This window comes from Aphelocoma coerulescens, chromosome 3, assembly GCF_041296385.1.
Source record: "Aphelocoma coerulescens isolate FSJ_1873_10779 chromosome 3, UR_Acoe_1.0, whole genome shotgun sequence".
NCBI lineage: Eukaryota > Metazoa > Chordata > Aves > Passeriformes > Corvidae > Aphelocoma > Aphelocoma coerulescens.
Window position 1 is genome coordinate 17,126,291 of NC_091016.1, and position 27,491 is coordinate 17,153,781.

Genomic DNA, 27,491 nt, shown 5'->3' on the forward strand with positions numbered 1-27,491 from the left:
TCACCGTATCACGGGCCTGGGGAGGGTCTGAGCACTCCATGCAAGCATTAAGGCTCTCCATGGCTGGGGAAAAACCCCACCTTTCCCACGCGTAAGCCCACCCCTTCCTCAAGGGCCCGCAAAGCAGACCAGCAGGGGCACGCCTTCGGAACCCGCCCCCCTCTGCTGCCCCCCGTCCCTACGGACGGATGCTTTTGCCAGGCTGGCTCCCCCCGCCCCAGCCCGGGCCAGGCTGGGTGGCAGAAGCTGTCAGCAAGGCCGGGCGCTGGCTCCCCCTGCACAGCATCCGTGCCCTGTCCCGCCAAAAAGCAACTTGGCGGCCGGCGGAAAAATTAATATTCCCCGGCGCCGCCAAGCGGGGAAGCTCCGGCGCCTGGCCCGGCCGAGCCCTGCCACGCCTGGAACCACGAGCATCCCCCCACCCCTCCGCCGGCTGTGGACTCATCTTGATTCCGTCGGGGCGCAGAGCGTGTCCTCCAGGAAGGGGCCGCAACCAAAGCCAACCGGCTTTGCCCCGCCAGCGGCCAGCTCGAGGACGGTGTTGTCCGGCTCCAGGTCGTGCTCCAGAAGAACACCCCGGCGGTGCCTCGGCTTGCGGGGACATCACGATGCCATTGAGCTGCAGGGGGATGTTTCCCCTTTTCCAGTCCGTGGCAACTTCACTGCACTGCCACGACTTCTCCAATAGGATGGGGAGCACTGAGCCGCTTCCTCCACAAGGCGCCGAGGACCAGCGGAAGCATCTCCTCGGCTGCGCTCTCTCCTCCGTGCCACGGCCGCAGGGAAACGCTCTGCCGTTTTCTTCGAGCGCCCCGAGACGCGTGCAGCTGGTGCTTGCTGGGCTCCTGGATCCTACTGTGCAGAGGGATGGATCTCTGCTGTCTCCTGGGCCAGGTGACGGTCCTGCAGCCAAGAATGCTCAAACAGGTCTTCCAAGGACGGCCTGTGCGCGGGGTCCATGGATAAACACCACCGGATGAGGTGCTGGCACTCTGGGGAGAGAAACGGGAAAACGCTGCTCAGCGGGACAAGGCTCCTGCCCCTGCTCTCCCAGATTCCACGGTGCCCAGGCCACACTAGGAGCGCTCGGAAGCTGCACCCCAACCTTCCCGTCGATCCTCCCTTTCGGACGAGAGCAGCCCAGAGGCACACGTGCCACCTCCTCCAGCTAACCCCAGCAGATCAGCCTCCTCCCTAGCTGCAAGAGCAGGACGCCTGCGTGCCACCTGCCCTCTGCCAACCACGTCCTTCCCCCCCTCCCCCCGTGCTGTGAAGGCGCATCCCCACCTTGAGACACCCGGGGCGGGAAGAAGAGCTGGCCCCGGATGATGTCCTCATCCGTGTTGAAAGGAAGGTGCCCACAGACCAGCTCATAGAGCAGGATGCCCAGGGACCAGATGGTGGCTGGCTGGCCATGGTAGCAGCCAAAGAGGATCCACTCCGGCGGGCTGTACTCCGGCGTGCCTACGGGACACGGGCGCAGCTCATCAGGCCCTGATGAGTGCTGCTCCCTCCCAGCCAGCTCCCATTCCACAACAGGCAGCCCTCGCCCCGCCGGAAAGCAACTTGGCTGCAGCCGGCTGCAGAAGGATTTCCCCTCGCTCCCTCCCTCTTCCGCCTCTGCCAGCAAAGGGGGGAATCTCTGCTGCCCGGCTGGGCCCCGCCTTTGGGCTCACCTGACATTCGGGTGTAGAAGGTGTCCTGGAGGACCGTGCCGCACCCGAAGTCGATGAGCTTTGCCTCGCCGGTGGCCAGGTCGACGAGGACGTTCTCGGCCTTGATGTCGCGGTGCAGGACGCCGCGGCTGGTGCAGTGCCGCACGGCCTCCAGCACCTGGCGGAACAGCCCCCGCGCCACGGGCTCCGTCAGGAAGCCCCGCTCCTCCAGGAAGTACCAGAGGTCCTGACAGCGCTCCGGACGCTCCATGACCAGCGCGAAGCCGTCGGGCAGCTCGAACCAGTCCAGGAGCCGCACCACGCCGCGGAAGCCAGGGCGCGACACCATCCAGAGCAGCGCCAGCTCCAGGGGCACAAGGGCGCCGTTGTGCTGCGGGGGGGACCGCGATGCCGTCAGCGGGGCCGATGCTGCGCCGAGCCTTCGGCACCCCGGCCCGGCCCCACCGCCGCTCGCCATTGCCCGGCCCGGGACGCTCCGCGGCCCCCGCTCACTGCACGCTCGCTCCCCTCGCAGCGTCCCGGCTCCCACCCTCCCGGGCCTCGCCCTAGCCCCGCCCGCCACGCCCCGCCGGCTTTCACTCACCAGCCGCGCCCACTCCGGGATGCGATCGCGGGACACTCGCTTGATGGCCACCTGCAAGTCAAGGCGAGCGGCGGGCTGAGCTCGTCGCCCGTCGCCCGTCGCCCGCCGCCCGCCGCCCCCCTCCGACCCGGCCCCACTCTTACCGGGGCGCCGTCGGCGAGCCGGGTCCCGGAGTAAACGCTGCCGCAGCCGCCGCTCCCCAGCAGCGGGCCCTGCCGGTAGAGCTGCTCCAGGGGAGGCTTCTCCGCCCGTGCGGGCGGCACCGCGCTCTCGGCATTCTGCCCGGGGCCCCCGGGCGCTGCTGCTTCCCGAGCCGCCCCGGGGCCGGCGGCCGAGCTGACGAGCGGCGGAGTTCGGAGCGGGGAAGCTGCCGGCGATGCTGCGGACGACGCTGCCGGGGACGGGGCGGGAGCCGGGCGGCAGCGGGGCGGCTCCGGGCGGAAGCGCCGGAGGGGCCTCGTTCGGGGCCGGGGCCGGGCCAGGGCCCGCGCCAGGCGGAGCCAAAAGAGCGTGCTGCTCCGCCAGCACCAGAGCGAGCGGCACTTCCAGCGGCGCCGCTGCCAGTACGGAGAGAGCCCGGCGGAGGCGGCACCGCGGCGGGCCGGGCAGGGGCGGGCAGGGGGCGGCCCCGCCGAGGGGCGGCAGCGGGGCGGCTCCGGGCGGAGCCGCGGGAGGGGCCTCGGCCGGGGCCGGGCCAGGGCCCGCGCCAGGCGGAGCCAAAAGAGCGTGCTGCTCCGCCAGCACCAGAGCCGCTGCCAGGACGGAGAGAGCCCGGCGGAGGCGGCACCGCGGCGGGCACGGGGCGGCCCCGCAGAGGGGCGGCCCGCGGGACGCGGCATGAGCCGCGCTGGGAGAGGCGGAGACAGGGACGGGACGGGAGTGAGTGGAGTGTGAGAGGGAGAAGGGGACGGAGAGCGAGCGGAAATCCGAGTGGAAAACCGATCGAGAGAGGCGCTGCTGCCGCTGCTGCTGCCGCTGCTGCTGCCGCTGCTGCTGCCGCTGAGCCGCCGGAGCGCGCGGCCGTTCCGTTCGTCCGTTCCCTGCGCGAGCCCACCGGAGGAGCCGGCGCGCGCCCCGCGGAAGGGAAGAAGCAAACAAAGAAATAAATGCCCGTGAAAGAAATAACCTAATAAATCAATACAGAAATAAAGAAAAGTGTGGGCTTGTAGCTTTCTTCTTCCTTGGGTGAGATGAAGCATTTCACCGGGAAGAGTTCCCTGTCCTGATGGTTGTGCGAGAGTGGACAGGAGTGGAGCCTTTAATTTTCAGGTAGAAAAGATAAATCGTGTCAGTAATGTCATCTCTTTTCATCCTCTGTTGAGACAGTTGCAGGCTGCCAAAAGACAGAGTCTGCAATGTGGAACTTGGTCCCAAGCTTCTTTTTCTGCCAGAGGATGAGGAGGGGAAGTATCCCAGAATCACGGAGTCACGGCATTGTTTGGCTTGGACGGGACCTGAAAGATCACGTCGTTGCAAGCCCCCCTGCTGTGGCTAGGGACCCCTGGCACTGGACCAAGGGCTTGTCTAGAGCTCCTTTCAGCCTGGCCTTGAACACTGCCAGGGGAGGGGGTAGCCACACCTTCTCCGGGCAACCTGTGCCACGAGAGTCATTTTTCTGAATACCTCATCTAAACCTACTCTCTTTCCGTTTGGATCCATTCTCCCTTGTCCTGTCCTTGCCTGCCCTTGTCCAAAGTCCCTCTCCAGCTTTCTTGTAGGTTGCCGTCAGGTCCTGGAAGGCCACGGTTCTGTCGAGCCTAAGCCTAAGTGTCTTTTGCCGGCTGAAGAAGCCCAGCTGTCTCAGCCTTTCCTTGCAGGAGAGGTGCTCCAGCGCTCGCTAAATCTCGGTGTCCCCCGTCCGCACGTGCTCCAGCCCGTCCGTGTCCTTGCCATCCGTGCTGGGGAGCCCGGCAGAGCCGGATGCAGCGCTGCAGGTGCAGTGTCACCGGCGTGGAGGAGACACGGCCCTGCCAGCGGCTCCGGGAGCCAGCAGTTGGCGACTGGCCGCCCGCTTGCCAGAGACCCGGGGCCTTTGTGCCTCCCCTGCTCCCCGCGCCTTTCCCCGCCGCTCCCTCGCTCCCTCGCTCGCTCGCTCGGGGGAAATCCACCCTCTGCCACCCCGCCCCGCTGCCCCGGGGGCTCCCCGGCGCCATCTTGAGGGCCCCAGGCCTCGGCCTCACCAGGCTCACCCGAAGGCCGTGGGGACACAAGCACACGCACAGAAAGTGCCCTAGGGTTCCAAGGTCAAGCTTTTGCCTACGGCATCAGTTTGCTTTCAGACTGTGGACGAGATTATAAAATCACCAGGAGGAAAGAGCATGAAAAAGTTCTGCTTGGGCAGTACCTCAAGGCTTTGAGGGAGAGGGTTTGTGGTGCTTCCTCGCTCACAGGGAGCCGCAGGAAGTAAAACTAGAAATAAACTAGTAATAAACTAGTAAAAATAGTCATAACCCCGTATTAATTGGAAGGAAAACCTGAGGAATTGGCAGCTAGCCCCTCAGAAACATGAGGAGCAAAAGCCAGTCTTCTACCTGAGAGCTGCCTGGGCAGGGGCAATTCTTCCGATTGCATCAGCGTGGCCGTGGCTAGAAAGGGCAGCGAGGAGAGGAATTCAGCGTCTCCTGGCAGCCCCTGAAATCCCAGCTCTCACTTGCGTGCACCGGGGATTCTGCTTCAGACTCTGAACTTGCGCAGCCGCTCCTTGGGCGCTGTTTGCCCCCAGGCACAGCGGTGGGTGCTGCAGCAGCTGTCCCGCACACAGGGCTCTGGAGCCTCCCCGAGGCCGCCAAGGACTGGAGGAGGCCACGTGCCCGGGATCTGGTGCAGCACCGTGGGGCTGTGGGGGATGCTTTGGTCTCTTTGGGTGGAAGGTTGGGGAGCAGGGCAAATGGAATCAAGATGAGACAGGGATCAACCAGCGCCACGCCAGGCAGCCTTTTTTCCTACCGGGGCTCCTCTGAGTTTAGCGAGCTAATGAGGCCTGCGGAGCAAACGAGACCCGGGAGCGAGGAGGGAAGGGCTGGCTGGGAAGGAGTCAGATAAAGCCCTTGCAGGCATTTCTCTTTCCGAGGGGCTCCTGGGGAGACAAAGGAGACAAGAAGGATGTCCCATCTCGTGACACTCCCTTTTTTCCTTCAGGAGCTGTACCGCAGTCACTGCGTACAAGAGTTTCCATCGTGATCCCTTTGATGCCAGGGAGCACAAAGAACTTGGAACCTTGCCGGAGTCCAGCCCTGCCTGCCTATCTTGGAGCAGAGGGGAAAGATGAAGAAGTATTTGGGCGGGGCTTGAGCCGAAATGGCATTTTGCCGCTTCTGATTTCCTCCCAGCTTTTGCAGCGGGGCGACCACTGCGTCCCTGCAAACCGCTCCCCTTTCCAAAGCACACGCGAGCCTGGCTGGCAGCTCCGGCTTCTCGAAGGGGCTGCTGCCGTTGGCAACAGGAGCTGTTGTTGAAATTTTCGCGTTGCTTAACACCCCCTGCCAAAGGCCACCGAGTGGCTGAGGAAGGACCCAAAAAGATTACCCTGGAGGAAGGGGACCAAAAGCTTGGAAAAGGATGAAAGAAAGGCTCCGATGACAACGACAAGAACAAGATTTATTTTTGACAGCAAATTAACACCCGCCGCCCTCCAGCCCTCCCAGATTCGCAGGCCGAGCGGTGCTGCTTCCGTGCCTGAGGTGCTGGCACCCTGGGGAGAGAAACCAGAAAGCCGCGGTCAGCCGGACAGGGCTCCTGTCCCCCCTGTCCCAGCACGGCCTGTGCCCGGGCCAGGCTGCTGGCGGTGCCAATTCTCCGTTTCTAGAGGAGAGCAGCATGGCAGGCCACGTTCCACCTCCTCCACTTAAACACGGCAGAGCAGTCTCCTCAGCAGCTGCAAGAGCGGGATGCTCGTGTGCCCACTGCCGTCTGCCGGAAGCCCATCTGCCACCCGTTGCTGTGAAGCCGGGTACCCACCTCTGGAGACCTGCTGCCAGGAGAGGAGCCGATCCCGCACGAGGTCCTCGTCCGTCTTGAAGGCGATGGCCCTGCAGACCGCGGCCCCCCGGGGTAGCGCCGGCACCGGACGCACTCCACACACAGGGTGCCAGCGCTTCCCCATGCGGTCCGGGCACCCGGTGCAACCTTCCTGGAAAAAGCAAAGAACGATTGCATGAAAGTCAATTCAAAACAAGACCTGGAAGCAAGAAAAAGCGTCAAAGGTTATCACCGTATCACGGGCCTGGGGAGGGTCTGAGCACTCCATGCAAGCATTAAGGCTCTCCATGGCTGGGGAAAAACCCCACCTTTCCCACGCGTAAGCCCACCCCTTCCTCAAGGGCCCGCAAAGCAGACCAGCAGGGGCACGCCTTCGGAACCCGCCCCCCTCTGCTGCCCCCCGTCCCTACGGACGGATGCTTTTGCCAGGCTGGCTCCCCCCGCCCCAGCCCGGGCCAGGCTGGGTGGCAGAAGCTGTCAGCAAGGCCGGGCGCTGGCTCCCCCTGCACAGCATCCGTGCCCTGTCCCGCCAAAAAGCAACTTGGCGGCCGGCGGAAAAATTAATATTCCCCGGCGCCGCCAAGCGGGGAAGCTCCGGCGCCTGGCCCGGCCGAGCCCTGCCACGCCTGGAACCACGAGCATCCCCCCACCCCTCCGCCGGCTGTGGACTCATCTTGATTCCGTCGGGGCGCAGAGCGTGTCCTCCAGGAAGGGGCCGCAACCAAAGCCAACCGGCTTTGCCCCGCCAGCGGCCAGCTCGAGGACGGTGTTGTCCGGCTCCAGGTCGTGCTCCAGAAGAACACCCCGGCGGTGCCTCGGCTTGCGGGGACATCACGATGCCATTGAGCTGCAGGGGGATGTTTCCCCTTTTCCAGTCCGTGGCAACTTCACTGCACTGCCACGACTTCTCCAATAGGATGGGGAGCACTGAGCCGCTTCCTCCACAAGGCGCCGAGGACCAGCGGAAGCATCTCCTCGACTGCGCTCTCTCCTCCGTGCCACGGCCGCAGGGAAACGCTCTGCCGTTTTCTTCGAGCGCCCCGAGACGCGTGCAGCTGGTGCTTGCTGGGCTCCTGGATCCTACTGTGCAGAGGGATGGATCTCTGCTGTCTCCTGGGCCAGGTGACGGTCCTGCAGCCAAGAATGCTCAAACAGGTCTTCCAAGGACGGCCTGTGCGCGGGGTCCATGGATAAACACCACCGGATGAGGTGCTGGCACTCTGGGGAGAGAAACGGGAAAACGCTGCTCAGCGGGACAAGGCTCCTGCCCCTGCTCTCCCAGATTCCACGGTGCCCAGGCCACACTAGGAGCGCTCGGAAGCTGCACCCCAACCTTCCCGTCGATCCTCCCTTTCGGACGAGAGCAGCCCAGAGGCACACGTGCCACCTCCTCCAGCTAACCCCAGCAGATCAGCCTCCTCCCTAGCTGCAAGAGCAGGACGCCTGCGTGCCACCTGCCCTCTGCCAACCACGTCCTTCCCCCCCTCCCCCCGTGCTGTGAAGGCGCATCCCCACCTTGAGACACCCGGGGCGGGAAGAAGAGCTGGCCCCGGATGATGTCCTCATCCGTGTTGAAAGGAAGGTGCCCACAGACCAGCTCATAGAGCAGGATGCCCAGGGACCAGATGGTGGCTGGCTGGCCATGGTAGCAGCCAAAGAGGATCCACTCCGGCGGGCTGTACTCCGGCGTGCCTACGGGACACGGGCGCAGCTCATCAGGCCCTGATGAGTGCTGCTCCCTCCCAGCCAGCTCCCATTCCACAACAGGCAGCCCTCGCCCCGCCGGAAAGCAACTTGGCTGCAGCCGGCTGCAGAAGGATTTCCCCTCGCTCCCTCCCTCTTCCGCCTCTGCCAGCAAAGGGGGGAATCTCTGCTGCCCGGCTGGGCCCCGCCTTTGGGCTCACCTGACATTCGGGTGTAGAAGGTGTCCTGGAGGACCGTGCCGCACCCGAAGTCGATGAGCTTTGCCTCGCCGGTGGCCAGGTCGACGAGGACGTTCTCGGCCTTGATGTCGCGGTGCAGGACGCCGCGGCTGGTGCAGTGCCGCACGGCCTCCAGCACCTGGCGGAACAGCCCCCGCGCCACGGGCTCCGTCAGGAAGCCCCGCTCCTCCAGGAAGTACCAGAGGTCCTGACAGCGCTCCGGACGCTCCATGACCAGCGCGAAGCCGTCGGGCAGCTCGAACCAGTCCAGGAGCCGCACCACGCCGCGGAAGCCAGGGCGCGACACCATCCAGAGCAGCGCCAGCTCCAGGGGCACAAGGGCGCCGTTGTGCTGCGGGGGGGACCGCGATGCCGTCAGCGGGGCCGATGCTGCGCCGAGCCTTCGGCACCCCGGCCCGGCCCCACCGCCGCTCGCCATTGCCCGGCCCGGGACGCTCCGCGGCCCCCGCTCACTGCACGCTCGCTCCCCTCGCAGCGTCCCGGCTCCCACCCTCCCGGGCCTCGCCCTAGCCCCGCCCGCCACGCCCCGCCGGCTTTCACTCACCAGCCGCGCCCACTCCGGGATGCGATCGCGGGACACTCGCTTGATGGCCACCTGCAAGTCAAGGCGAGCGGCGGGCTGAGCTCGTCGCCCGTCGCCCGTCGCCCGCCGCCCGCCGCCCCCCTCCGACCCGGCCCCACTCTTACCGGGGCGCCGTCGGCGAGCCGGGTCCCGGAGTAAACGCTGCCGCAGCCGCCGCTCCCCAGCAGCGGGCCCTGCCGGTAGAGCTGCTCCAGGGGAGGCTTCTCCGCCCGTGCGGGCGGCACCGCGCTCTCGGCATTCTGCCCGGGGCCCCCGGGCGCTGCTGCTTCCCGAGCCGCCCCGGGGCCGGCGGCCGAGCTGACGAGCGGCGGAGTTCGGAGCGGGGAAGCTGCCGGCGATGCTGCGGACGACGCTGCCGGGGACGGGGCGGGAGCCGGGCGGCAGCGGGGCGGCTCCGGGCGGAAGCGCCGGAGGGGCCTCGTTCGGGGCCGGGGCCGGGCCAGGGCCCGCGCCAGGCGGAGCCAAAAGAGCGTGCTGCTCCGCCAGCACCAGAGCGAGCGGCCCTTCCAGCGGCGCCGCTGCCAGTACGGAGAGAGCCCGGCGGAGGCGGCACCGCGGCGGGCCGGGCAGGGGCGGGCAGGGGGCGGCCCCGCCGAGGGGCGGCAGCGGGGCGGCTCCGGGCGGAGCCGCGGGAGGGGCCTCGGCCGGGGCCGGGCCAGGGCCCGCGCCAGGCGGAGCCAAAAGAGCGTGCTGCTCCGCCAGCACCAGAGCCGCTGCCAGGACGGAGAGAGCCCGGCGGAGGCGGCACCGCGGCGGGCACGGGGCGGCCCCGCAGAGGGGCGGCCCGCGGGACGCGGCATGAGCCGCGCTGGGAGAGGCGGAGACAGGGACGGGACGGGAGTGAGTGGAGTGTGAGAGGGAGAAGGGGACGGAGAGCGAGCGGAAATCCGAGTGGAAAACCGATCGAGAGAGGCGCTGCTGCCGCTGCTGCTGCCGCTGCTGCTGCCGCTGAGCCGCCGGAGCGCGCGGCCGTTCCGTTCGTCCGTTCCCTGCGCGAGCCCACCGGAGGAGCCGGCGCGCGCCCCGCGGAAGGGAAGAAGCAAACAAAGAAATAAATGCCCGTGAAAGAAATAACCTAATAAATCAATACAGAAATAAAGAAAAGTGTGGGCTTGTAGCTTTCTTCTTCCTTGGGTGAGATGAAGCATTTCACCGGGAAGAGTTCCCTGTCCTGATGGTTGTGCGAGAGTGGACAGGAGTGGAGCCTTTAATTTTCAGGTAGAAAAGATAAATCGTGTCAGTAATGTCATCTCTTTTCATCCTCTGTTGAGACAGTTGCAGGCTGCCAAAAGACAGAGTCTGCAATGTGGAACTTGGTCCCAAGCTTCTTTTTCTGCCAGAGGATGAGGAGGGGAAGTATCCCAGAATCACGGAGTCACGGCATTGTTTGGCTTGGACGGGACCTGAAAGATCACGTCGTTGCAAGCCCCCCTGCTGTGGCTAGGGACCCCTGGCACTGGACCAAGGGCTTGTCTAGAGCTCCTTTCAGCCTGGCCTTGAACACTGCCAGGGGAGGGGGTAGCCACACCTTCTCCGGGCAACCTGTGCCACGAGAGTCATTTTTCTGAATACCTCATCTAAACCTACTCTCTTTCCGTTTGGATCCATTCTCCCTTGTCCTGTCCTTGCCTGCCCTTGTCCAAAGTCCCTCTCCAGCTTTCTTGTAGGTTGCCGTCAGGTCCTGGAAGGCCACGGTTCTGTCGAGCCTAAGCCTAAGTGTCTTTTGCCGGCTGAAGAAGCCCAGCTGTCTCAGCCTTTCCTTGCAGGAGAGGTGCTCCAGCGCTCGCTAAATCTCGGTGTCCCCCGTCCGCACGTGCTCCAGCCCGTCCGTGTCCTTGCCATCCGTGCTGGGGAGCCCGGCAGAGCCGGATGCAGCGCTGCAGGTGCAGTGTCACCGGCGTGGAGGAGACACGGCCCTGCCAGCGGCTCCGGGAGCCAGCAGTTGGCGACTGGCCGCCCGCTTGCCAGAGACCCGGGGCCTTTGTGCCTCCCCTGCTCCCCGCGCCTTTCCCCGCCGCTCCCTCGCTCCCTCGCTCGCTCGCTCGGGGGAAATCCACCCTCTGCCACCCCGCCCCGCTGCCCCGGGGGCTCCCCGGCGCCATCTTGAGGGCCCCAGGCCTCGGCCCCACCAGGCTCACCCGAAGGCCGTGGGGACACAAGCACACGCACAGAAAGTGCCCTAGGGTTCCAAGGTCAAGCTTTTGCCTACGGCATCAGTTTGCTTTCAGACTGTGGACGAGATTATAAAATCACCAGGAGGAAAGAGCATGAAAAAGTTCTGCTTGGGCAGTACCTCAAGGCTTTGAGGGAGAGGGTTTGTGGTGCTTCCTCGCTCACAGGGAGCCGCAGGAAGTAAAACTAGAAATAAACTAGTAATAAACTAGTAAAAATAGTCATAACCCCGTATTAATTGGAAGGAAAACCTGAGGAATTGGCAGCTAGCCCCTCAGAAACATGAGGAGCAAAAGCCAGTCTTCTACCTGAGAGCTGCCTGGGCAGGGGCAATTCTTCCGATTGCATCAGCGTGGCCGTGGCTAGAAAGGGCAGCGAGGAGAGGAATTCAGCGTCTCCTGGCAGCCCCTGAAATCCCAGCTCTCACTTGCGTGCACCGGGGATTCTGCTTCAGACTCTGAACTTGCGCAGCCGCTCCTTGGGCGCTGTTTGCCCCCAGGCACAGCGGTGGGTGCTGCAGCAGCTGTCCCGCACACAGGGCTCTGGAGCCTCCCCGAGGCCGCCAAGGACTGGAGGAGGCCACGTGCCCGGGATCTGGTGCAGCACCGTGGGGCTGTGGGGGATGCTTTGGTCTCTTTGGGTGGAAGGTTGGGGAGCAGGGCAAATGGAATCAAGATGAGACAGGGATCAACCAGCGCCACGCCAGGCAGCCTTTTTTCCTACCGGGGCTCCTCTGAGTTTAGCGAGCTAATGAGGCCTGCGGAACAAACGAGACCCGGGAGCGAGGAGGGAAGGGCTGGCTGGGAAGGAGTCAGATAAAGCCCTTGCAGGCATTTCTCTTTCCGAGGGGCTCCTGGGGAGACAAAGGAGACAAGAAGGATGTCCCATCTCGTGACACTCCCTTTTTTCCTTCAGGAGCTGTACCGCAGTCACTGCGTACAAGAGTTTCCATCGTGATCCCTTTGATGCCAGGGAGCACAAAGAACTTGGAACCTTGCCGGAGTCCAGCCCTGCCTGCCTATCTTGGAGCAGAGGGGAAAGATGAAGAAGTATTTGGGCGGGGCTTGAGCCGAAATGGCATTTTGCCGCTTCTGATTTCCTCCCAGCTTTTGCAGCGGGGCGACCACTGCGTCCCTGCAAACCGCTCCCCTTTCCAAAGCACACGCGAGCCTGGCTGGCAGCTCCGGCTTCTCGAAGGGGCTGCTGCCGTTGGCAACAGGAGCTGTTGTTGAAATTTTCGCGTTGCTTAACACCCCCTGCCAAAGGCCACCGAGTGGCTGAGGAAGGACCCAAAAAGATTACCCTGGAGGAAGGGGACCAAAAGCTTGGAAAAGGATGAAAGAAAGGCTCCGATGACAACGACAAGAACAAGATTTATTTTTGACAGCAAATTAACACCCGCCGCCCTCCAGCCCTCCCAGATTCGCAGGCCGAGCGGTGCTGCTTCCGTGCCTGAGGTGCTGGCACCCTGGGGAGAGAAACCAGAAAGCCGCGGTCAGCCGGACAGGGCTCCTGTCCCCCCTGTCCCAGCACGGCCTGTGCCCGGGCCAGGCTGCTGGCGGTGCCAATTCTCCGTTTCTAGAGGAGAGCAGCATGGCAGGCCACGTTCCACCTCCTCCACTTAAACACGGCAGAGCAGTCTCCTCAGCAGCTGCAAGAGCGGGATGCTCGTGTGCCCACTGCCGTCTGCCGGAAGCCCATCTGCCACCCGTTGCTGTGAAGCCGGGTACCCACCTCTGGAGACCTGCTGCCAGGAGAGGAGCCGATCCCGCACGAGGTCCTCGTCCGTCTTGAAGGCGATGGCCCCGCAGACCGCGGCCCCCCGGGGTAGCGCCGGCACCGGACGCACTCCACACACAGGGTGCCAGCGCTTCCCCATGCGGTCCGGGCACCCGGTGCAACCTTCCTGGAAAAAGCAAAGAACGATTGCATGAAAGTCAATTCAAAACAAGACCTGGAAGCAAGAAAAAGCGTCAAAGGTTATCACCGTATCACGGGCCTGGGGAGGGTCTGAGCACTCCATGCAAGCATTAAGGCTCTCCATGGCTGGGGAAAAACCCCACCTTTCCCACGCGTAAGCCCACCCCTTCCTCAAGGGCCCGCAAAGCAGACCAGCAGGGGCACGCCTTCGGAACCCGCCCCCCTCTGCTGCCCCCCGTCCCTACGGACGGATGCTTTTGCCAGGCTGGCTCCCCCCGCCCCAGCCCGGGCCAGGCTGGGTGGCAGAAGCTGTCAGCAAGGCCGGGCGCTGGCTCCCCCTGCACAGCATCCGTGCCCTGTCCCGCCAAAAAGCAACTTGGCGGCCGGCGGAAAAATTAATATTCCCCGGCGCCGCCAAGCGGGGAAGCTCCGGCGCCTGGCCCGGCCGAGCCCTGCCACGCCTGGAACCACGAGCATCCCCCCACCCCTCCGCCGGCTGTGGACTCATCTTGATTCCGTCGGGGCGCAGAGCGTGTCCTCCAGGAAGGGGCCGCAACCAAAGCCAACCGGCTTTGCCCCGCCAGCGGCCAGCTCGAGGACGGTGTTGTCCGGCTCCAGGTCGTGCTCCAGAAGAACACCCCGGCGGTGCCTCGGCTTGCGGGGACATCACGATGCCATTGAGCTGCAGGGGGATGTTTCCCCTTTTCCAGTCCGTGGCAACTTCACTGCACTGCCACGACTTCTCCAATAGGATGGGGAGCACTGAGCCGCTTCCTCCACAAGGCGCCGAGGACCAGCGGAAGCATCTCCTCGGCTGCGCTCTCTCCTCCGTGCCACGGCCGCAGGGAAACGCTCTGCCGTTTTCTTCGAGCGCCCCGAGACGCGTGCAGCTGGTGCTTGCTGGGCTCCTGGATCCTACTGTGCAGAGGGATGGATCTCTGCTGTCTCCTGGGCCAGGTGACGGTCCTGCAGCCAAGAATGCTCAAACAGGTCTTCCAAGGACGGCCTGTGCGCGGGGTCCATGGATAAACACCACCGGATGAGGTGCTGGCACTCTGGGGAGAGAAACGGGAAAACGCTGCTCAGCGGGACAAGGCTCCTGCCCCTGCTCTCCCAGATTCCACGGTGCCCAGGCCACACTAGGAGCGCTCGGAAGCTGCACCCCAACCTTCCCGTCGATCCTCCCTTTCGGACGAGAGCAGCCCAGAGGCACACGTGCCACCTCCTCCAGCTAACCCCAGCAGATCAGCCTCCTCCCTAGCTGCAAGAGCAGGACGCCTGCGTGCCACCTGCCCTCTGCCAACCACGTCCTTCCCCCCCTCCCCCCGTGCTGTGAAGGCGCATCCCCACCTTGAGACACCCGGGGCGGGAAGAAGAGCTGGCCCCGGATGATGTCCTCATCCGTGTTGAAAGGAAGGTGCCCACAGACCAGCTCATAGAGCAGGATGCCCAGGGACCAGATGGTGGCTGGCTGGCCATGGTAGCAGCCAAAGAGGATCCACTCCGGCGGGCTGTACTCCGGCGTGCCTACGGGACACGGGCGCAGCTCATCAGGCCCTGATGAGTGCTGCTCCCTCCCAGCCAGCTCCCATTCCACAACAGGCAGCCCTCGCCCCGCCGGAAAGCAACTTGGCTGCAGCCGGCTGCAGAAGGATTTCCCCTCGCTCCCTCCCTCTTCCGCCTCTGCCAGCAAAGGGGGGAATCTCTGCTGCCCGGCTGGGCCCCGCCTTTGGGCTCACCTGACATTCGGGTGTAGAAGGTGTCCTGGAGGACCGTGCCGCACCCGAAGTCGATGAGCTTTGCCTCGCCGGTGGCCAGGTCGACGAGGACGTTCTCGGCCTTGATGTCGCGGTGCAGGACGCCGCGGCTGGTGCAGTGCCGCACGGCCTCCAGCACCTGGCGGAACAGCCCCCGCGCCACGGGCTCCGTCAGGAAGCCCCGCTCCTCCAGGAAGTACCAGAGGTCCTGACAGCGCTCCGGACGCTCCATGACCAGCGCGAAGCCGTCGGGCAGCTCGAACCAGTCCAGGAGCCGCACCACGCCGCGGAAGCCAGGGCGCGACACCATCCAGAGCAGCGCCAGCTCCAGGGGCACAAGGGCGCCGTTGTGCTGCGGGGGGGACCGCGATGCCGTCAGCGGGGCCGATGCTGCGCCGAGCCTTCGGCACCCCGGCCCGGCCCCACCGCCGCTCGCCATTGCCCGGCCCGGGACGCTCCGCGGCCCCCGCTCACTGCACGCTCGCTCCCCTCGCAGCGTCCCGGCTCCCACCCTCCCGGGCCTCGCCCTAGCCCCGCCCGCCACGCCCCGCCGGCTTTCACTCACCAGCCGCGCCCACTCCGGGATGCGATCGCGGGACACTCGCTTGATGGCCACCTGCAAGTCAAGGCGAGCGGCGGGCTGAGCTCGTCGCCCGTCGCCCGTCGCCCGCCGCCCGCCGCCCCCCTCCGACCCGGCCCCACTCTTACCGGGGCGCCGTCGGCGAGCCGGGTCCCGGAGTAAACGCTGCCGCAGCCGCCGCTCCCCAGCAGCGGGCCCTGCCGGTAGAGCTGCTCCAGGGGAGGCTTCTCCGCCCGTGCGGGCGGCACCGCGCTCTCGGCATTCTGCCCGGGGCCCCCGGGCGCTGCTGCTTCCCGAGCCGCCCCGGGGCCGGCGGCCGAGCTGACGAGCGGCGGAGTTCGGAGCGGGGAAGCTGCCGGCGATGCTGCGGACGACGCTGCCGGGGACGGGGCGGGAGCCGGGCGGCAGCGGGGCGGCTCCGGGCGGAAGCGCCGGAGGGGCCTCGTTCGGGGCCGGGGCCGGGCCAGGGCCCGCGCCAGGCGGAGCCAAAAGAGCGTGCTGCTCCGCCAGCACCAGAGCGAGCGGCCCTTCCAGCGGCGCCGCTGCCAGTACGGAGAGAGCCCGGCGGAGGCGGCACCGCGGCGGGCCGGGCAGGGGCGGGCAGGGGGCGGCCCCGCCGAGGGGCGGCAGCGGGGCGGCTCCGGGCGGAGCCGCGGGAGGGGCCTCGGCCGGGGCCGGGCCAGGGCCCGCGCCAGGCGGAGCCAAAAGAGCGTGCTGCTCCGCCAGCACCAGAGCCGCTGCCAGGACGGAGAGAGCCCGGCGGAGGCGGCACCGCGGCGGGCACGGGGCGGCCCCGCAGAGGGGCGGCCCGCGGGACGCGGCATGAGCCGCGCTGGGAGAGGCGGAGACAGGGACGGGACGGGAGTGAGTGGAGTGTGAGAGGGAGAAGGGGACGGAGAGCGAGCGGAAATCCGAGTGGAAAACTGATCGAGAGAGGCGCTGCTGCCGCTGCTGCTGCCGCTGCTGCTGCCGCTGCTGCTGCCGCTGCTGCTGCCGCTGAGCCGCCGGAGCGCGCGGCCGTTCCGTTCGTCCGTTCCCTGCGCGAGCCCACCGGAGGAGCCGGCGCGCGCCCCGCGGAAGGGAAGAAGCAAACAAAGAAATAAATGCCCGTGAAAGAAATAACCTAATAAATCAATACAGAAATAAAGAAAAGTGTGGGCTTGTAGCTTTCTTCTTCCTTGGGTGAGATGAAGCATTTCACCGGGAAGAGTTCCCTGTCCTGATGGTTGTGCGAGAGTGGACAGGAGTGGAGCCTTTAATTTTCAGGTAGAAAAGATAAATCGTGTCAGTAATGTCATCTCTTTTCATCCTCTGTTGAGACAGTTGCAGGCTGCCAAAAGACAGAGTCTGCAATGTGGAACTTGGTCCCAAGCTTCTTTTTCTGCCAGAGGATGAGGAGGGGAAGTATCCCAGAATCACGGAGTCACGGCATTGTTTGGCTTGGACGGGACCTGAAAGATCACGTCGTTGCAAGCCCCCCTGCTGTGGCTAGGGACCCCTGGCACTGGACCAAGGGCTTGTCTAGAGCTCCTTTCAGCCTGGCCTTGAACACTGCCAGGGGAGGGGGTAGCCACACCTTCTCCGGGCAACCTGTGCCACGAGAGTCATTTTTCTGAATACCTCATCTAAACCTACTCTCTTTCCGTTTGGATCCATTCTCCCTTGTCCTGTCCTTGCCTGCCCTTGTCCAAAGTCCCTCTCCAGCTTTCTTGTAGGTTGCCGTCAGGTCCTGGAAGGCCACGGTTCTGTCGAGCCTAAGCCTAAGTGTCTTTTGCCGGCTGAAGAAGCCCAGCTGTCTCAGCCTTTCCTTGCAGGAGAGGTGCTCCAGCGCTCGCTAAATCTCGGTGTCCCCCGTCCGCACGTGCTCCAGCCCGTCCGTGTCCTTGCCATCCGTGCTGGGGAGCCCGGCAGAGCCGGATGCAGCGCTGCAGGTGCAGTGTCACCGGCGTGGAGGAGACACGGCCCTGCCAGCGGCTCCGGGAGCCAGCAGTTGGCGACTGGCCGCCCGCTTGCCAGAGACCCGGGGCCTTTGTGCCTCCCCTGCTCCCCGCGCCTTTCCCCGCCGCTCCCTCGCTCCCTCGCTCGCTCACTCGGGGGAAATCCACCCTCTGCCACCCCGCCCCGCTGCCCCGGGGGCTCCCCGGCGCCATCTTGAGGGCCCCAGGCCTCGGCCTCACCAGGCTCACCCGAAGGCCGTGGGGACACAAGCACACGCACAGAAAGTGCCCTAGGGTTCCAAGGTCAAGCTTTTGCCTACGGCATCAGTTTGCTTTCAGACTGTGGACGAGATTATAAAATCACCAGGAGGAAAGAGCATGAAAAAGTTCTGCTTGGGCAGTACCTCAAGGCTTTGAGGGAGAGGGTTTGTGGTGCTTCCTCGCTCACAGGGAGCCGCAGGAAGTAAAACTAGAAATAAACTAGTAATAAACTAGTAAAAATAGTCATAACCCCGTATTAATTGGAAGGAAAACCTGAGGAATTGGCAGCTAGCCCCTCAGAAACATGAGGAGCAAAAGCCAGTCTTCTACCTGAGAGCTGCCTGGGCAGGGGCAATTCTTCCGATTGCATCAGCGTGGCCGTGGCTAGAAAGGGCAGCGAGGAGAGGAATTCAGCGTCTCCTGGCAGCCCCTGAAATCCCAGCTCTCACTTGCGTGCACCGGGGATTCTGCTTCAGACTCTGAACTTGCGCAGCCGCTCCTTGGGCGCTGTTTGCCCCCAGGCACAGCGGTGGGTGCTGCAGCAGCTGTCCCGCACACAGGGCTCTGGAGCCTCCCCGAGGCCGCCAAGGACTGGAGGAGGCCACGTGCCCGGGATCTGGTGCAGCACCGTGGGGCTGTGGGGGATGCTTTGGTCTCTTTGGGTGGAAGGTTGGGGAGCAGGGCAAATGGAATCAAGATGAGACAGGGATCAACCAGCGCCACGCCAGGCAGCCTTTTTTCCTACCGGGGCTCCTCTGAGTTTAGCGAGCTAATGAGGCCTGCGGAGCAAACGAGACCCGGGAGCGAGGAGGGAAGGGCTGGCTGGGAAGGAGTCAGATAAAGCCCTTGCAGGCATTTCTCTTTCCGAGGGGCTCCTGGGGAGACAAAGGAGACAAGAAGGATGTCCCATCTCGTGACACTCCCTTTTTTCCTTCAGGAGCTGTACCGCAGTCACTGCGTACAAGAGTTTCCATCGTGATCCCTTTGATGCCAGGGAGCACAAAGAACTTGGAACCTTGCCGGAGTCCAGCCCTGCCTGCCTATCTTGGAGCAGAGGGGAAAGATGAAGAAGTATTTGGGCGGGGCTTGAGCCGAAATGGCATTTTGCCGCTTCTGATTTCCTCCCAGCTTTTGCAGCGGGGCGACCACTGCGTCCCTGCAAACCGCTCCCCTTTCCAAAGCACACGCGAGCCTGGCTGGCAGCTCCGGCTTCTCGAAGGGGCTGCTGCCGTTGGCAACAGGAGCTGTTGTTGAAATTTTCGCGTTGCTTAACACCCCCTGCCAAAGGCCACCGAGTGGCTGAGGAAGGACCCAAAAAGATTACCCTGGAGGAAGGGGACCAAAAGCTTGGAAAAGGATGAAAGAAAGGCTCCGATGACAACGACAAGAACAAGATTTATTTTTGACAGCAAATTAACACCCGCCGCCCTCCAGCCCTCCCAGATTCGCAGGCCGAGCGGTGCTGCTTCCGTGCCTGAGGTGCTGGCACCCTGGGGAGAGAAACCAGAAAGCCGCGGTCAGCCGGACAGGGCTCCTGTCCCCCCTGTCCCAGCACGGCCTGTGCCCGGGCCAGGCTGCTGGCGGTGCCAATTCTCCGTTTCTAGAGGAGAGCAGCATGGCAGGCCACGTTCCACCTCCTCCACTTAAACACGGCAGAGCAGTCTCCTCAGCAGCTGCAAGAGCGGGATGCTCGTGTGCCCACTGCCGTCTGCCGGAAGCCCATCTGCCACCCGTTGCTGTGAAGCCGGGTACCCACCTCTGGAGACCTGCTGCCAGGAGAGGAGCCGATCCCGCACGAGGTCCTCGTCCGTCTTGAAGGCGATGGCCCTGCAGACCGCGGCCCCCCGGGGTAGCGCCGGCACCGGACGCACTCCACACACAGGGTGCCAGCGCTTCCCCATGCGGTCCGGGCACCCGGTGCAACCTTCCTGGAAAAAGCAAAGAACGATTGCATGAAAGTCAATTCAAAACAAGACCTGGAAGCAAGAAAAAGCGTCAAAGGTTATCACCGTATCACGGGCCTGGGGAGGGTCTGAGCACTCCATGCAAGCATTAAGGCTCTCCATGGCTGGGGAAAAACCCCACCTTTCCCACGCGTAAGCCCACCCCTTCCTCAAGGGCCCGCAAAGCAGACCAGCAGGGGCACGCCTTCGGAACCCGCCCCCCTCTGCTGCCCCCCGTCCCTACGGACGGATGCTTTTGCCAGGCTGGCTCCCCCCGCCCCAGCCCGGGCCAGGCTGGGTGGCAGAAGCTGTCAGCAAGGCCGGGCGCTGGCTCCCCCTGCACAGCATCCGTGCCCTGTCCCGCCAAAAAGCAACTTGGCGGCCGGCGGAAAAATTAATATTCCCCGGCGCCGCCAAGCGGGGAAGCTCCGGCGCCTGGCCCGGCCGAGCCCTGCCACGCCTGGAACCACGAGCATCCCCCCACCCCTCCGCCGGCTGTGGACTCATCTTGATTCCGTCGGGGCGCAGAGCGTGTCCTCCAGGAAGGGGCCGCAACCAAAGCCAACCGGCTTTGCCCCGCCAGCGGCCAGCTCGAGGACGGTGTTGTCCGGCTCCAGGTCGTGCTCCAGAAGAACACCCCGGCGGTGCCTCGGCTTGCGGGGACATCACGATGCCATTGAGCTGCAGGGGGATGTTTCCCCTTTTCCAGTCCGTGGCAACTTCACTGCACTGCCACGACTTCTCCAATAGGATGGGGAGCACTGAGCCGCTTCCTCCACAAGGCGCCGAGGACCAGCGGAAGCATCTCCTCGACTGCGCTCTCTCCTCCGTGCCACGGCCGCAGGGAAACGCTCTGCCGTTTTCTTCGAGCGCCCCGAGACGCGTGCAGCTGGTGCTTGCTGGGCTCCTGGATCCTACTGTGCAGAGGGATGGATCTCTGCTGTCTCCTGGGCCAGGTGACGGTCCTGCAGCCAAGAATGCTCAAACAGGTCTTCCAAGGACGGCCTGTGCGCGGGGTCCATGGATAAACACCACCGGATGAGGTGCTGGCACTCTGGGGAGAGAAACGGGAAAACGCTGCTCAGCGGGACAAGGCTCCTGCCCCTGCTCTCCCAGATTCCACGGTGCCCAGGCCACACTAGGAGCGCTCGGAAGCTGCACCCCAACCTTCCCGTCGATCCTCCCTTTCGGACGAGAGCAGCCCAGAGGCACACGTGCCACCTCCTCCAGCTAACCCCAGCAGATCAGCCTCCTCCCTAGCTGCAAGAGCAGGACGCCTGCGTGCCACCTGCCCTCTGCCAACCACGTCCTTCCCCCCCTCCCCCCGTGCTGTGAAGGCGCATCCCCACCTTGAGACACCCGGGGCGGGAAGAAGAGCTGGCCCCGGATGATGTCCTCATCCGTGTTGAAAGGAAGGTGCCCACAGACCAGCTCATAGAGCAGGATGCCCAGGGACCAGATGGTGGCTGGCTGGCCATGGTAGCAGCCAAAGAGGATCCACTCCGGCGGGCTGTACTCCGGCGTGCCTACGGGACACGGGCGCAGCTCATCAGGCCCTGATGAGTGCTGCTCCCTCCCAGCCAGCTCCCATTCCACAACAGGCAGCCCTCGCCCCGCCGGAAAGCAACTTGGCTGCAGCCGGCTGCAGAAGGATTTCCCCTCGCTCCCTCCCTCTTCCGCCTCTGCCAGCAAAGGGGGGAATCTCTGCTGCCCGGCTGGGCCCCGCCTTTGGGCTCACCTGACATTCGGGTGTAGAAGGTGTCCTGGAGGACCGTGCCGCACCCGAAGTCGATGAGCTTTGCCTCGCCGGTGGCCAGGTCGACGAGGACGTTCTCGGCCTTGATGTCGCGGTGCAGGACGCCGCGGCTGGTGCAGTGCCGCACGGCCTCCAGCACCTGGCGGAACAGCCCCCGCGCCACGGGCTCCGTCAGGAAGCCCCGCTCCTCCAGGAAGTACCAGAGGTCCTGACAGCGCTCCGGACGCTCCATGACCAGCGCGAAGCCGTCGGGCAGCTCGAACCAGTCCAGGAGCCGCACCACGCCGCGGAAGCCAGGGCGCGACACCATCCAGAGCAGCGCCAGCTCCAGGGGCACAAGGGCGCCGTTGTGCTGCGGGGGGGACCGCGATGCCGTCAGCGGGGCCGATGCTGCGCCGAGCCTTCGGCACCCCGGCCCGGCCCCACCGCCGCTCGCCATTGCCCGGCCCGGGACGCTCCGCGGCCCCCGCTCACTGCACGCTCGCTCCCCTCGCAGCGTCCCGGCTCCCACCCTCCCGGGCCTCGCCCTAGCCCCGCCCGCCACGCCCCGCCGGCTTTCACTCACCAGCCGCGCCCACTCCGGGATGCGATCGCGGGACACTCGCTTGATGGCCACCTGCAAGTCAAGGCGAGCGGCGGGCTGAGCTCGTCGCCCGTCGCCCGTCGCCCGCCGCCCGCCGCCCCCCTCCGACCCGGCCCCACTCTTACCGGGGCGCCGTCGGCGAGCCGGGTCCCGGAGTAAACGCTGCCGCAGCCGCCGCTCCCCAGCAGCGGGCCCTGCCGGTAGAGCTGCTCCAGGGGAGGCTTCTCCGCCCGTGCGGGCGGCACCGCGCTCTCGGCATTCTGCCCGGGGCCCCCGGGCGCTGCTGCTTCCCGAGCCGCCCCGGGGCCGGCGGCCGAGCTGACGAGCGGCGGAGTTCGGAGCGGGGAAGCTGCCGGCGATGCTGCGGACGACGCTGCCGGGGACGGGGCGGGAGCCGGGCGGCAGCGGGGCGGCTCCGGGCGGAAGCGCCGGAGGGGCCTCGTTCGGGGCCGGGGCCGGGCCAGGGCCCGCGCCAGGCGGAGCCAAAAGAGCGTGCTGCTCCGCCAGCACCAGAGCGAGCGGCCCTTCCAGCGGCGCCGCTGCCAGTACGGAGAGAGCCCGGCGGAGGCGGCACCGCGGCGGGCCGGGCAGGGGCGGGCAGGGGGCGGCCCCGCCGAGGGGCGGCAGCGGGGCGGCTCCGGGCGGAGCCGCGGGAGGGGCCTCGGCCGGGGCCGGGCCAGGGCCCGCGCCAGGCGGAGCCAAAAGAGCGTGCTGCTCCGCCAGCACCAGAGCCGCTGCCAGGACGGAGAGAGCCCGGCGGAGGCGGCACCGCGGCGGGCACGGGGCGGCCCCGCAGAGGGGCGGCCCGCGGGACGCGGCATGAGCCGCGCTGGGAGAGGCGGAGACAGGGACGGGACGGGAGTGAGTGGAGTGTGAGAGGGAGAAGGGGACGGAGAGCGAGCGGAAATCCGAGTGGAAAACCGATCGAGAGAGGCGCTGCTGCCGCTGCTGCTGCCGCTGCTGCTGCCGCTGAGCCGCCGGAGCGCGCGGCCGTTCCGTTCGTCCGTTCCCTGCGCGAGCCCACCGGAGGAGCCGGCGCGCGCCCCGCGGAAGGGAAGAAGCAAACAAAGAAATAAATGCCCGTGAAAGAAATAACCTAATAAATCAATACAGAAATAAAGAAAAGTGTGGGCTTGTAGCTTTCTTCTTCCTTGGGTGAGATGAAGCATTTCACCGGGAAGAGTTCCCTGTCCTGATGGTTGTGCGAGAGTGGACAGGAGTGGAGCCTTTAATTTTCAGGTAGAAAAGATAAATCGTGTCAGTAATGTCATCTCTTTTCATCCTCTGTTGAGACAGTTGCAGGCTGCCAAAAGACAGAGTCTGCAATGTGGAACTTGGTCCCAAGCTTCTTTTTCTGCCAGAGGATGAGGAGGGGAAGTATCCCAGAATCACGGAGTCACGGCATTGTTTGGCTTGGACGGGACCTGAAAGATCACGTCGTTGCAAGCCCCCCTGCTGTGGCTAGGGACCCCTGGCACTGGACCAAGGGCTTGTCTAGAGCTCCTTTCAGCCTGGCCTTGAACACTGCCAGGGGAGGGGGTAGCCACACCTTCTCCGGGCAACCTGTGCCACGAGAGTCATTTTTCTGAATACCTCATCTAAACCTACTCTCTTTCCGTTTGGATCCATTCTCCCTTGTCCTGTCCTTGCCTGCCCTTGTCCAAAGTCCCTCTCCAGCTTTCTTGTAGGTTGCCGTCAGGTCCTGGAAGGCCACGGTTCTGTCGAGCCTAAGCCTAAGTGTCTTTTGCCGGCTGAAGAAGCCCAGCTGTCTCAGCCTTTCCTTGCAGGAGAGGTGCTCCAGCGCTCGCTAAATCTCGGTGTCCCCCGTCCGCACGTGCTCCAGCCCGTCCGTGTCCTTGCCATCCGTGCTGGGGAGCCCGGCAGAGCCGGATGCAGCGCTGCAGGTGCAGTGTCACCGGCGTGGAGGAGACACGGCCCTGCCAGCGGCTCCGGGAGCCAGCAGTTGGCGACTGGCCGCCCGCTTGCCAGAGACCCGGGGCCTTTGTGCCTCCCCTGCTCCCCGCGCCTTTCCCCGCCGCTCCCTCGCTCCCTCGCTCGCTCGCTCGGGGGAAATCCACCCTCTGCCACCCCGCCCCGCTGCCCCGGGGGCTCCCCGGCGCCATCTTGAGGGCCCCAGGCCTCGGCCCCACCAGGCTCACCCGAAGGCCGTGGGGACACAAGCACACGCACAGAAAGTGCCCTAGGGTTCCAAGGTCAAGCTTTTGCCTACGGCATCAGTTTGCTTTCAGACTGTGGACGAGATTATAAAATCACCAGGAGGAAAGAGCATGAAAAAGTTCTGCTTGGGCAGTACCTCAAGGCTTTGAGGGAGAGGGTTTGTGGTGCTTCCTCGCTCACAGGGAGCCGCAGGAAGTAAAACTAGAAATAAACTAGTAATAAACTAGTAAAAATAGTCATAACCCCGTATTAATTGGAAGGAAAACCTGAGGAATTGGCAGCTAGCCCCTCAGAAACATGAGGAGCAAAAGCCAGTCTTCTACCTGAGAGCTGCCTGGGCAGGGGCAATTCTTCCGATTGCATCAGCGTGGCCGTGGCTAGAAAGGGCAGCGAGGAGAGGAATTCAGCGTCTCCTGGCAGCCCCTGAAATCCCAGCTCTCACTTGCGTGCACCGGGGATTCTGCTTCAGACTCTGAACTTGCGCAGCCGCTCCTTGGGCGCTGTTTGCCCCCAGGCACAGCGGTGGGTGCTGCAGCAGCTGTCCCGCACACAGGGCTCTGGAGCCTCCCCGAGGCCGCCAAGGACTGGAGGAGGCCACGTGCCCGGGATCTGGTGCAGCACCGTGGGGCTGTGGGGGATGCTTTGGTCTCTTTGGGTGGAAGGTTGGGGAGCAGGGCAAATGGAATCAAGATGAGACAGGGATCAACCAGCGCCACGCCAGGCAGCCTTTTTTCCTACCGGGGCTCCTCTGAGTTTAGCGAGCTAATGAGGCCTGCGGAGCAAACGAGACCCGGGAGCGAGGAGGGAAGGGCTGGCTGGGAAGGAGTCAGATAAAGCCCTTGCAGGCATTTCTCTTTCCGAGGGGCTCCTGGGGAGACAAAGGAGACAAGAAGGATGTCCCATCTCGTGACACTCCCTTTTTTCCTTCAGGAGCTGTACCGCAGTCACTGCGTACAAGAGTTTCCATCGTGATCCCTTTGATGCCAGGGAGCACAAAGAACTTGGAACCTTGCCGGAGTCCAGCCCTGCCTGCCTATCTTGGAGCAGAGGGGAAAGATGAAGAAGTATTTGGGCGGGGCTTGAGCCGAAATGGCATTTTGCCGCTTCTGATTTCCTCCCAGCTTTTGCAGCGGGGCGACCACTGCGTCCCTGCAAACCGCTCCCCTTTCCAAAGCACACGCGAGCCTGGCTGGCAGCTCCGGCTTCTCGAAGGGGCTGCTGCCGTTGGCAACAGGAGCTGTTGTTGAAATTTTCGCGTTGCTTAACACCCCCTGCCAAAGGCCACCGAGTGGCTGAGGAAGGACCCAAAAAGATTACCCTGGAGGAAGGGGACCAAAAGCTTGGAAAAGGATGAAAGAAAGGCTCCGATGACAACGACAAGAACAAGATTTATTTTTGACAGCAAATTAACACCCGCCGCCCTCCAGCCCTCCCAGATTCGCAGGCCGAGCGGTGCTGCTTCCGTGCCTGAGGTGCTGGCACCCTGGGGAGAGAAACCAGAAAGCCGCGGTCAGCCGGACAGGGCTCCTGTCCCCCCTGTCCCAGCACGGCCTGTGCCCGGGCCAGGCTGCTGGCGGTGCCAATTCTCCGTTTCTAGAGGAGAGCAGCATGGCAGGCCACGTTCCACCTCCTCCACTTAAACACGGCAGAGCAGTCTCCTCAGCAGCTGCAAGAGCGGGATGCTCGTGTGCCCACTGCCGTCTGCCGGAAGCCCATCTGCCACCCGTTGCTGTGAAGCCGGGTACCCACCTCTGGAGACCTGCTGCCAGGAGAGGAGCCGATCCCGCACGAGGTCCTCGTCCGTCTTGAAGGCGATGGCCCCGCAGACCGCGGCCCCCCGGGGTAGCGCCGGCACCGGACGCACTCCACACACAGGGTGCCAGCGCTTCCCCATGCGGTCCGGGCACCCGGTGCAACCTTCCTGGAAAAAGCAAAGAACGATTGCATGAAAGTCAATTCAAAACAAGACCTGGAAGCAAGAAAAAGCGTCAAAGGTTATCACCGTATCACGGGCCTGGGGAGGGTCTGAGCACTCCATGCAAGCATTAAGGCTCTCCATGGCTGGGGAAAAACCCCACCTTTCCCACGCGTAAGCCCACCCCTTCCTCAAGGGCCCGCAAAGCAGACCAGCAGGGGCACGCCTTCGGAACCCGCCCCCCTCTGCTGCCCCCCGTCCCTACGGACGGATGCTTTTGCCAGGCTGGCTCCCCCCGCCCCAGCCCGGGCCAGGCTGGGTGGCAGAAGCTGTCAGCAAGGCCGGGCGCTGGCTCCCCCTGCACAGCATCCGTGCCCTGTCCCGCCAAAAAGCAACTTGGCGGCCGGCGGAAAAATTAATATTCCCCGGCGCCGCCAAGCGGGGAAGCTCCGGCGCCTGGCCCGGCCGAGCCCTGCCACGCCTGGAACCACGAGCATCCCCCCACCCCTCCGCCGGCTGTGGACTCATCTTGATTCCGTCGGGGCGCAGAGCGTGTCCTCCAGGAAGGGGCCGCAACCAAAGCCAACCGGCTTTGCCCCGCCAGCGGCCAGCTCGAGGACGGTGTTGTCCGGCTCCAGGTCGTGCTCCAGAAGAACACCCCGGCGGTGCCTCGGCTTGCGGGGACATCACGATGCCATTGAGCTGCAGGGGGATGTTTCCCCTTTTCCAGTCCGTGGCAACTTCACTGCACTGCCACGACTTCTCCAATAGGATGGGGAGCACTGAGCCGCTTCCTCCACAAGGCGCCGAGGACCAGCGGAAGCATCTCCTCGGCTGCGCTCTCTCCTCCGTGCCACGGCCGCAGGGAAACGCTCTGCCGTTTTCTTCGAGCGCCCCGAGACGCGTGCAGCTGGTGCTTGCTGGGCTCCTGGATCCTACTGTGCAGAGGGATGGATCTCTGCTGTCTCCTGGGCCAGGTGACGGTCCTGCAGCCAAGAATGCTCAAACAGGTCTTCCAAGGACGGCCTGTGCGCGGGGTCCATGGATAAACACCACCGGATGAGGTGCTGGCACTCTGGGGAGAGAAACGGGAAAACGCTGCTCAGCGGGACAAGGCTCCTGCCCCTGCTCTCCCAGATTCCACGGTGCCCAGGCCACACTAGGAGCGCTCGGAAGCTGCACCCCAACCTTCCCGTCGATCCTCCCTTTCGGACGAGAGCAGCCCAGAGGCACACGTGCCACCTCCTCCAGCTAACCCCAGCAGATCAGCCTCCTCCCTAGCTGCAAGAGCAGGACGCCTGCGTGCCACCTGCCCTCTGCCAACCACGTCCTTCCCCCCCTCCCCCCGTGCTGTGAAGGCGCATCCCCACCTTGAGACACCCGGGGCGGGAAGAAGAGCTGGCCCCGGATGATGTCCTCATCCGTGTTGAAAGGAAGGTGCCCACAGACCAGCTCATAGAGCAGGATGCCCAGGGACCAGATGGTGGCTGGCTGGCCATGGTAGCAGCCAAAGAGGATCCACTCCGGCGGGCTGTACTCCGGCGTGCCTACGGGACACGGGCGCAGCTCATCAGGCCCTGATGAGTGCTGCTCCCTCCCAGCCAGCTCCCATTCCACAACAGGCAGCCCTCGCCCCGCCGGAAAGCAACTTGGCTGCAGCCGGCTGCAGAAGGATTTCCCCTCGCTCCCTCCCTCTTCCGCCTCTGCCAGCAAAGGGGGGAATCTC

At 64.7% G+C, this 27,491-nt stretch overlaps 3 protein-coding genes across 3 annotated transcripts; all 3 read right to left on the reverse strand.

Annotated features, from left to right (window-relative positions):
* Nucleotides 1-659: 659 nt before the first annotated feature.
* Nucleotides 660-6,361, reverse strand: LOC138107035 (serine/threonine-protein kinase pim-1-like). Its single transcript, XM_069008368.1, is given in 9 exon segments — nt 660-863; nt 865-992; nt 1,288-1,464; nt 1,677-2,046; nt 2,260-2,310; nt 2,403-2,816; nt 3,004-3,106; nt 5,647-5,704; nt 6,217-6,361. Coding segments are annotated over 9 exon segments (1,650 nt in total).
* Nucleotides 6,362-7,084: 723 nt separating this feature from the next.
* On the reverse strand, nt 7,085-12,814 carry LOC138107036 (serine/threonine-protein kinase pim-1-like). Its single transcript, XM_069008369.1, is given in 9 exon segments — nt 7,085-7,328; nt 7,330-7,457; nt 7,753-7,929; nt 8,142-8,511; nt 8,725-8,775; nt 8,868-9,281; nt 9,469-9,571; nt 12,100-12,157; nt 12,670-12,814. Coding segments are annotated over 9 exon segments (1,650 nt in total). The 3' UTR covers nt 7,085-7,124.
* A 7,200-nt stretch (nt 12,815-20,014) lies between these two features.
* LOC138107037 (serine/threonine-protein kinase pim-1-like) lies at nt 20,015-25,744 on the reverse strand. Its single transcript, XM_069008370.1, is given in 9 exon segments — nt 20,015-20,258; nt 20,260-20,387; nt 20,683-20,859; nt 21,072-21,441; nt 21,655-21,705; nt 21,798-22,211; nt 22,399-22,501; nt 25,030-25,087; nt 25,600-25,744. Coding segments are annotated over 9 exon segments (1,650 nt in total). The 3' UTR covers nt 20,015-20,054.
* Between the last annotated feature and the right edge of the window lie 1,747 nt (nt 25,745-27,491).